Here is a 10,609-nt window from a genome sequence, read left to right as displayed (position 1 = left end):
CATGATGTGTAGCTTTTAAGGATCTTCTGGTGGACCTTACTGTGTCAAGCAGCTCCTATTTAAGTGATGCCTTGATTGATGCCACCTTTAATAATAAACACCTTCATTTACAAATTGCATTTTGTGTTTACTTTTGTTGTCCTTGACTATTGTTTAAATTGGTTTGATGTTCCAAGACATTTAAGTGTGACAAACATGCAAAGGAACAGGAAATGAGGAAGGGGGCAAACACTTTTTCACACCACTGTATATCATCACCCTCACTGTAGGTGGGAAATGTCTCTGTGTTAACTATGTAGGGTCAAGGGAGAATGTCAACTTCACAAAAACTGGCTTAGGTTCAACAAGTTATTGGACTATGTGACCATATGATTTGACTGATGAGTTTTGACTCGCCATTACACAAATAAATTAGCTTAGCCATTGAGGCCAGTCACTTTTCTGTTAATGTCTCTCTTATATTATTGTCCTCATCAGTTGCTGAGCTTTCCCCATGTTGCAAGCTACAGCCCTAGCTGTGAGGAGAGAGAAGACATGACGCGCTGTTCACAGTCACAAACCGACCGTTTTAAGGTATGTTATTGGTGGCTTGCCTTTACCAGTAGCCCTATAAATGCATACAGCTGATTTCTTTGCGACGACTTCTTGCAAACATGCTCTTTTGTTCTTGAAGCAGTTTGAATAGTTTACTTTATTGTATACAATCTGGATACAGAGACTGTGGATATGAGTTACATTTACTACAAGAAAGCACTGTGCCTTTTCCTTCAATTCAAATTTGCATTTAACATTTAATGTACTATGCAGCTAAGCAATGCAATTAGCAACACCAATGCCGTCTTGTTGATTTTTTTTAAGTAAAAAGATTTTTTTTTTGTCTATGAGTGATGATCCGTTGAGAAATCATTGTTGAGATGCTTACTCACGCAGCTAGTCTACACTGTGTCTTTAGCTCCAGAGTGTTGTACCAAAACACCGGGACAACATTTTAACTCCCTGAAAGTCATTTGTCGTCCTATATGGCTGTAGAAGTTTTAAACCACAACTCAGAGTTGTTTGAATGACATAAATCTGTTCAGATGAGAGCTTAATGAGTGCAACACAAACATGTGTGCATGTTAGGATCCCCAAAATATGGATTAAAACACTTGAAAAACGTGTTGAGATTTCCCCGGCCGGGTTCATGTCCAACCTGCGACACTTTGCAGTGTGTCCTCCCTATCTCTCTCCCACTGCGCCTGTCCATCCCCTGTCCCTATCTAAAAAAGGGAGAAAAAAATAAATACATAAAATAACAAAACTCTCTGTATGGATCATAGTATAGTTTTAAGGTTAAGTTGTTAATAACATTTGGGCTTTGGGTAATAAGGTATTTTATCTGCTGAACCATAACTTTTGACAAACCAACCAGATTTAATTGGCTAAGCACATCGAAGGCCACACTTACCAAATCTTCTTTTAGTCTGATTTGTTTAATATGTAAATACTTATTTCTTTCGAAATGATCTGTTAACGTTAGGGATTCATTGTTTTCAATAAATAGTTCATAAACTTTTTTCACATTTTGCGCCACCTACCACCGCAAGTAAATTCTCAATCTGAGGGAAAAGCTGGTTTGGGATATTATTTTCATACAGTCGGTTATGTGTAGAAGGTTCTGTTGCTGTGCACAGATCTGACACCCCACCAGGTCGCCCAAAACCCCACCTCTGTGCAGCTCTGTGTGTGGCGGTGTGGAGTACCCTACAAAAAAGGGGTCAACATACTTTGTTTAAGGAAACTTATAGAGAACTATTCTTTCCCAAATACATTAGCTGGCGTTATGCTATTGACATTATATACACTATACTAGCACCCATTGGGTATTACTAGCACCCATTATAATCTGACTATTTAGTCTTGTATTAAAGGCCATGTATGACAGATAATGAACACATACATAGGATAAACACATGTTCATATATGACAAAAACCAATGCAATAAAGCTCAGCCTTCCTTTTTTTTTGTTTCATCCCAGACTCACTGGGGGAAAAGGAGTTTAATCTCTGTTTCGTTTCTTCAGCAGCTGAGGTGAATCAGCTGGGGCAAGGCAGGAATGTGAAACTCAAAGCCAGTTCTACCCCTCCCTTCCTCAGTCACATGATTGCTTATATTTGTCATCGATGTCAACAGTTTCTCCGACGTCTAGTACCGTGTCATCTGGGAAAAACTTTAGTATTAGTTTTTTGTCTTTGCAGAATTAATTAGTGCCTCAGACAGATGGATTGACTGTAGGTCATGAAAGACAGGCAGTATGCTTCTCTGCTGCAACTCCAGCTGCGTTTCTTTGCCTATTGTAAAAGTTCTCTTTTTATTGCTTTGATTGTGACATGTGGCATAACCATTTCCAGGAACATAAGAGTGTGCCTGTTGGTCACAATCAGCCATAGACTGACTTAGCTTACCAGTTACTTTCAGTTTCATTTCTCTGTGACTTTGCTCAGAATGAAACACAATAGGAAAGGAGGAGGGAGGGATGGGAGTTTATAAGCTGAAACAGGAAGGTTGCCTCTAGTTCAGCTTCTGCTTGAGATCAACAACAGATCTTTGAAATTGGAAGACAAGGTAAGATAGACTTATAAATCTCTCTCCTACTTTTTGTGCAACTTCGTATTCTTGACTTTAGTTTGTCCATGTGCATCTACATATGTTGGGAATGTTTCATGTTTTGGATGATTATTCCTGTAATTGAAATGCCATGGTTTATCAAATAAGAAAACACAGTTTACAGTCTGGGGTAGTATTATAGAGGAATTGATAGTTCAATCTTTTCAACTTTGTGTTAGCATATATTACATTATCTGTTCTGCTGTCTGCCAGCTTTGTATGTGTAGTCATAAACAAACACTAGTGATTCCTTTGGTGTCTCTTTGGAAAAGGGAATAATCGGCTTTGTTGTGCTCGATTTATTACTATACTTTATTGGCTACCTGGTTTTACCAGCGACAGTTTTTGTCAATATTGACAAGAATATTTGCTAGGGCTATTAAGTATTAAATCACCATACTTTCTCAGTACTAACCAAAGTGTGTCCATAGCACTGAGTATCATAAAGCTGTCAAGCTGTCATTGCAATTGTCAAATCAAATGTTTGGATAGATTTTACACATATTCTTCCATCAAAATGTCAACATGTAAATCAACAAACCAGGAGACTTTGGTAATTATAGGCAGAATATATTTAGACAGAGTTATTGTGCAACTATTTGAACAATGTATTTATTTTTAAAATGATAAAGCTAATACTAATAATTACATGCAGCATCTTTAATATACACATAGACATTAGATTCATTGTTAATACGAAAATATTGATTGTAGCAGATATAAACTATACTATAAACTACTAAACTTAGCCTTGTCAACAAGGCCCGGAAAGCAACCTGAATCTCTCCACACTACGCCTCTGGCTCTACCTTTTTACTACTGTTTAACTTATTTCATTATTTATTTTACATGTATTTTTATCTTTATAAATACATACTGTGGGTATATTCAGTTCAATTTTTTTCATAATATCAATGCATAACAAGAGTTCTCTCAGGACACTTTACAGATAGAGCAGGTCTAGACCACACTCTATGATTTACAAGGACCCAACAGTTCTAGTAGTTCCCTCCAGAGCAAGCAACAGTGCAACAGTGGCGAGGAAACACTCCCTTTAAGGAAGAAACCTGGGACAGATTCAGGCTCTTGGTAGGCGGTGTCTGACGGCAGGGTGGGGTTGAAATGAAGAGTGGCAATAACAGTCACCGTAAAAGATAATGGAACAGTGACTACAAATAGTAGTTTGTAGTAGTTCATGGCATAGCAGGGCACAGCAGGACGTAGTAGGACATAGCATGGCATTGCAGGACGTGTAGCAGGACCACAACAACAGCTGCAAACATGATGGGACAAGCATTTCTGGGACATGGATGCACACAAATGGAAAGATAAAGGAGAGAGGAGCTCAGTGTGTCAAAAGCAGTCCCCCGGCAGTCTAAAACTATTACAGCGTAACTAATAGAGACAGGGTAAAGAGAGGAGCCTGGTCGGGCTAGAACTCTCCCCTGCCAGATCGGGCTGTACCGCACCGCCTCCCTCTAGTTTTATTATATTATTGATTATAAGGAAGATGAATCTGACGACTATGACGAGAAGCAGGTGGGCCGGGTTAGGCGGATGCTACGACTCCTCAATCCCTAACAATAAGCTTTATCAAAAAGGAGAATGTTAAGTTTACTCTTAAATGTTGAGGGTTTCTGCCCCCGGAACCCAGGCCAGAAGCTGGTTACACAGGAACTAGGAACCACACGTAACTCGGAATTCTTGGAGCATAGTGCTCTAGTGGGGCAATAGGGTTCTATGAGCTTTTTTAGTTCATGATGGTGCCTGACCAGTTAGAGCTTTGAAGGTGAGAAGAAGGATTTTAAATTCAATCCAGGATTTTACAGGAGGCCAATGCAGAGAAGCTAATACAGGAGCAATCGGATCTCTTCTCTTAGTTCCTGTCAGAGCACGTGCTGCAGCATTCTGGATCAACTGGAGAGTCTTAAGGGACTTATTTGAGCATCCTGATAAGGAATGACAGTAGTCCAGCCTGGAAGTAACAAATGCATGGACTGATTTTTCAGCATTTCAGTATATGTTTATAACTATATTGTTTATATTCTTTTTATCCTTCTTATATTTAGAGAATGTGTGACATGCACCAACAACACCATGACAAATTCCTTGTAGGTATAAAAAAAAAAAACGTACTTGGCAATAAAGCCCTTTCTGATTCTGATTATATATAGACACTATAGCCAGGTTGATGGTGATTTAAAAATCCAATAATTACACATGTGCCAATGTCCATTTTTTAAATCTAAATAAAGACATAACAGAAACAAATATTTATGTTAAGGATCCCTTTCATTCAGTTATTCAAAAATTATGACCAAAATATGTACAACGTGGGACATGTTAAATACAGTATATCCTGATTTAATTTATCTGCGATAAGATAAAATTGGCAAATACATTGGCCCAGACAATTTCTATAAACGGCATCTGTATATTTCAAACAACATGTAGCTGTCATATTGATATCTACTGTTGTAGGGTTTCCAGTATATAGATTTCTTTTTCTTCTCTCTCTAACATTAACGATTCTCTGTTGGATGTTTTGTTTGTGTGTGTTGTAATACAAATTGCTTAAACCCAGTGTTTAAGTAAGTAGTTACAGTTACTAGGTACCTTTTCCAAAATGTAACTAACTTGGTTACTCAGTTAGAAATTATGAAAGTAACTTGTTACTTCAGAAAGTAACTATTGCGTTAGTTTCAAGTACATTTTTAAATGCTCAAATGTGACCCCCTCTCCGCCCTTCTCTTTAAAGGAACCTAAAACAAGGTAACGGCTATACCTCCATTTAGAGAAGACTACGTTAGGATTATTTGGGCTCGCCATCGCTGTCTCTCGTTCACTGACTCACTTGTGTTGTTTGTTGTGTGTCGCCCAACTCTACTTCTGATTGGCTTACCATGAAATTTGACTCAACCTCAGCCAATCGTCAGCATTTATGCACTTGTCTCGTGCATTGCCCACTAACCAAGGAAGAACAGTAAAAAAAAAAAAAGTCTGTGTCTCTTTGCTCATAGATCTGGTTGGTCTGATGAAAAAAAAACTGCTTCAATTATAGTCACGCGCCACATTTTTTGGCAGTAACGGCAACGGCGTTATTAAGATGGGAAAAATAATCAATTATGTTAGTTGTTACTGAAAAAGTAACGTTGTTATTTTATTCCCATCACTTCTTAAACCACATGCATGTAGCTTATTAGTGAGAGCACAAACTACTGGTAAACAGCTTTGCAGTGTAAATCTGTTATTAATAGTCTTTTTTTCCCCTGATAGCATTAAAATGGAGAAGGTTCTGGAGAATATAGTGGCCCTGGTGAAGCAGCACCCAGATGGGATCCCCCTCAACAAGCTGGCTGTATTCTACAACCAGACATACCGCAATAACCTGACATTATCATCCCTGGGTTTCAACTCCATGGCTAGCCTGGTAGCCTCTATGGAGGATCTGGTTGTGAAGGGGAAACTGGTGTTTTACAAGTTCAGTGATGAGATCGTAACTGGAGCTGGAGCATCAGCAAACGCTACAGAAGACAACAAGAAGAGTGAGAATTTTCTAGAAAACATTGTGGCAATGATGACCGAACATCCAAATGGGATTCCTCTGAAGATGGTGGCTGAAGTCTACAACCAAAAATATCGCCACAACCTGGCCTTAGCCTCTTTGGGCTTCAAAACTATTTCCTGCCTGGTAGCATCTTTAAAAGACGATCTCGTTGTAAGAGGGGATTTGGTGTTCCATAAGATCCACCACCCTCAAAATCAGCCTGTTGCTGGGAAGCCAGCAAAATCCAGCAGGCCTGCAACACCACAGGGAACTGAAAAACTTAGTAGGAAGAGTGGCGCTACTCATGTTGTTACAGTGCCACAGGTGGATGTCAGCTCTCACTATGTGCCTCCCACTCACGCAGGAATTAACTTTTTAGGTCCTTCTTTGATTGGCACTTCCTCTTTGTTCTCCACCGACTGTCTTCCTGTTGACCCACTCTTTACTGCGCCCAAGCCAGCTGAGAAATTGAGCCACCAGCAGCTTTACCAAAGGGTCCTAGAGGTCAGTTATGAAAACAAATAAACAGAACTTTGAGTATTTTCAGTCATGTTGTATTTATCATGTTAGCTTTTGTTTGTAATGCATATGTGAAGATATTTGACATTAAAGCAACAATAATACAATAACACTCATTAAACTTACAGCTAGAAGTCACTCGGATAGTGCATGTTTCCTCCAAACATGGTGCTAATTACGCTGACATTAAACTTGACATAAACCAATGCACACTGACAGTGCAGACATGGTGTTACGAATCCACAATGTTAATGAGGCTGGCGATAGTTAGTTAGCAAGGCACGGTCACAATCCAAATGGAAACACAACCCACAAGCAAAACTCTTTAAACAAACAGGTCACATATATTGAATTTAATAATTTAAAAAAAGCTCAGTAATATCCAATAACAGCTTGGCGCTATGTTTATTAAATGTAACTCAAACTAGTTGTTTATTTTGGTGACTATTTATTGTCATGGCTTAATACACATTTGGGGCTCTAAGTATTTATAGCACCAGGAAAGTATCAGTAGTACGAATTATCATTGCATCAAAATAATCTTATGGAAATTCAAATCAACACCAGCGTCATCCTATAAATAATGCCTCATCCCGGTGCTGCACATTCAAAGTGGGCAAGTCAGATATTAACCGAGCAATGCAGGCGGCTGCACTAAGTTTTCTGATGCAGAGAGAAGTAGTTTTAATACCCAGACCACTGCTTTTGAAACAAAAGCTTTAAATATATTAAGTCAAAACATTTCAGCTCAAAGTTGCTATCTGTGTCCGACACAGACAGATTACTACAGTAAGACTGGGGGCATGGTGTTGATATTTTGCATTTGTAATCCGTGTTTGCTGACTTTTGACAATGTAATTCGAAAGTATATTCACAAATGTGTTTGAAGTTTGAGTTACATATCAACTAATAACAATTTACAAGCATATAGCCAGTAAAGCTGTAAACAAACCTTCAAAAGCATTAAGCTAATCGCAAAATTGACCTTTGAATTTTACTGCATGCAAAGATATTACTAGTGGTGGAAATCACCATTTGCCTTCCGAAACGATATCATCACGATACTTAAGCCACGATACAATATTATTGTGATTTAAAACATATTGCGATATACTGCTTTTTATAACCTTTTTTCCCACTTCAAATTTTTCCCAATTCCAAATGATGTCCCCAATAGGAAACGTTGTCAACATGTGTTTCATCTAAAAAGATACATTTCTCTATTTGTTCATCTCACTTTAATTTTATTGCTGAAAAATGGGATTGTCAATCAGACAAGGTGACCAACACACATATAATAAAAGATCAATACTTGGGGCCTGTGCATTGATACAGTATTTCCACTGAAAATATCGCAATACCATTCTGTATTGATTTTTTTTACCCCACCCCTAGTGATCAACAATGTCTACCTTTGAACTGTATGTGAACCAACTGGGCAGTAAAAGTTTATTAATATTTTCCAGGTGATAAAGAAGTACCAGCTGAGTGCTCCATCGATGGACGAGCTCAAAACCTGCTATTTTCAGAGGTTTAAGGAACAGCTCCCTATCACACAGTACATGTCGCTGTATGACAGCTGGGAAGCATCTTGCCCCAAGAAGTTACCCACTCAATCTGAACCAACAGCAGATCCCAATACTGTTGGATTGCAGACAACTACAGGTAGCCAATCATGCCATCACTTTAATGCATTGAAAACAAGAATTGCCACTTACCCATACTTATGTAACAAATATGTGTTGCCATATCTTTCCCCAGTAGCACAGGGTCTTATGCAAGAACCTGAAGAGAAGCAACAGCAACAGGCCAATGCGTCCAACTTCCTCTCCGACTCTGACTTTCCAGTGCTGGGGGCAGATATGAGCTCGACCAAAGAGAAGAAGAGCAAAATTAGAGATGCAACCCCAAAAAAGGGCAGCGTCACTGTCTTCAGAGAAGCTTACCACGCCCAGCTGAGAGAGGTCCATGGAGATACTATGCGGGCAGTAGAGGCTATGATGCAGGATGAGGATGAGCTCGCAGGGAGAAGGCGGAACCGAGTCCTGGATCAGGATTCTGTGAACAGTTTAATGGAAGATGTGATACGAGACATAGCTGCTGGGGGAGAGCTGGTCACCAAAGAAAAGGTGAGGAAAAAGAGGACACATTTTTAATTATAGATATTGCTCTCAATATCTCAGCATAGGGTCTAGAAGCATGCTAAAACAGCTAGCCTAGCTCTGTCCAAAGATTAAAAAAATAAAAATAAGCCCAGTACCACCTCTAAACTTTAAATGCAGATGTAACATTGACCCTTTTAGCTACTAAAAGGTCATTCTGGTACTGTAGTTGCACAAACAAAAATAACACTGCAATCCCAATAAAGTCTATCCAGGAGGCATTAATATAGTAATATCAATCAATAGTAGCCTCAGTATACCATGATGCAGTGTAGGAACAGGACATGTTGAACGTTCAGTAAGTGACCTTGGCAAAATAAGAAATGTTATGTATAAATGGTTTCTATTAGCCTTAAGAGCGCCCAAGGGTATGTTTTGCCCTCAATGTGTTCCATTTGTGATTGTGTGTAACTGACTAATGTACTGTCTCTCATTTCAACATTGCCTCCTCAATGCCTTCCACAACTGTATCAAGGTGATATCCAGGGTGTGTAGTCTTATGCAGATTCCCTCTTTGGAAGCAGGAAGGATACAGCACTGGAAGATTCAGGCTTTAAAAGACCTTCAGTACCTCATAAGAGAGATCAACATGTTCATAGAGGTTAGGACACATGCATTTACAAATAATAGATTCAACCCCGGATATTTGGTCTCTATTGAAGTCCTTATTCTCTTTCTGTCAGTCTACTGAAGCAGCGACATCCATCTGTACTCTGTATGAGCTGGGCCAGTCTTTAGCTGGGCTGAAGGACAAGAAGCGCTATGAAGAGCTGAACTTGGGGCCCCTCTGCAAACTCCCCCTCATCCACCGCATGTTCAAGATCGACAGTAACACCAAGGATGATGATATCCACCAGATTGAGACAATCGACATCTTAAAGGTTGGACTAATTTGGCAAATGACATTATGCTTGTACTAAATTCACCAACAAACTAAAGTTAAATAATATTTTTTTCATATCTGTAGATTGCATTTGTATTTTGTATACTGTACTTTATCACATTACATCCGACCACTTCATGTTTCATGTTCTTAGAAGCCAGTTCTCCACCTTTAAACAAGCATGTTTAAGGCTTAAGCATGGAATGACTACATTAAACCCCAGTAGACAAAAAAGTTAATTAAAAGTTGTGTGACAAATACTATGTATGTCAAAATCTAACACACTCAGATTTATATGTATGTCTTTTTAATCACGCATGAAAATTTACATAAAAAAATTGTTGCATCAAGACACATCGATAATTGGTTTAGAATCGAATCGTTGGCCTCTGAATAAGAATTGAATCGTGAGGTGCTCCGAGATTCCTACCCCTAATATTTCCGAAGTAAAACATCAAGTGAGAGTAGGGTATTATTAGTTCTCAGACTTCTATACAAGATTACTTCTTTTTAGAACCATCCATGCAGTTTTTCAGTTTACCTACTAATTTCAGTTGTCTACTATCTTGTCAGAACATTTTTAATTCTTGCCTGAATGTGTCTACTAGTGCATTTTGCAATTTTTACAGTTTAATCACCACTTATAGAGCCTTGCATGGTCAAGCTCCCGCTTACATCCAGGATCTATTACATGCCCACATTCCTGGTCGTTCTCTGAGGTCTTCAGACCAAGACCTTCTAACTGTCCCCAGAACACGTTTTAAAACCAGAGGTGATTGAGCTTTTTCTCTGTCGGCTCCAAGGCTCTGGAACTCACCCCCTTTAGCCTTGAGAGCATTGGATTCTGTGGA

The 10,609-nt window shown here is 39.0% G+C and overlaps 1 protein-coding gene across 2 annotated transcripts in view; it reads left to right on the top strand.

The window, feature by feature from the left end:
* The window catches only part of wu:fj29h11 (protein NO VEIN), a 44,136-nt gene that overhangs the window by 1,470 nt on the left and 32,057 nt on the right, over positions 1–10,609 (top strand). Inside the window, exons 2-7 of one of the 2 annotated variants that reach the window (XM_034861284.1) lie at positions 478–573; positions 5,924–6,698; positions 8,180–8,378; positions 8,478–8,842; positions 9,351–9,476; positions 9,559–9,756. In XM_034861284.1, coding sequence (XP_034717175.1) covers positions 5,931–6,698; positions 8,180–8,378; positions 8,478–8,842; positions 9,351–9,476; positions 9,559–9,756 — 1,656 coding nt within the window. In that variant the 5' untranslated portion in view covers positions 478–573; positions 5,924–5,930. Of the gene's footprint in view, positions 1–477; positions 574–5,923; positions 6,699–8,179; positions 8,379–8,474; positions 8,843–9,350; positions 9,477–9,558; positions 9,757–10,609 lie in introns of both variants that reach the window. The other variant, XM_034861283.1, reaches the window with a different exon arrangement.

The sequence above is a fragment of the Etheostoma cragini genome, chromosome 21 (genome assembly GCF_013103735.1).
Source record: "Etheostoma cragini isolate CJK2018 chromosome 21, CSU_Ecrag_1.0, whole genome shotgun sequence".
In the NCBI taxonomy this organism is placed as follows: Eukaryota; Metazoa; Chordata; class Actinopteri; order Perciformes; family Percidae; genus Etheostoma; species Etheostoma cragini.
Note: the sequence above shows the minus strand (reverse complement) of the source record. Positions and strands in the feature narration are given on the sequence as shown.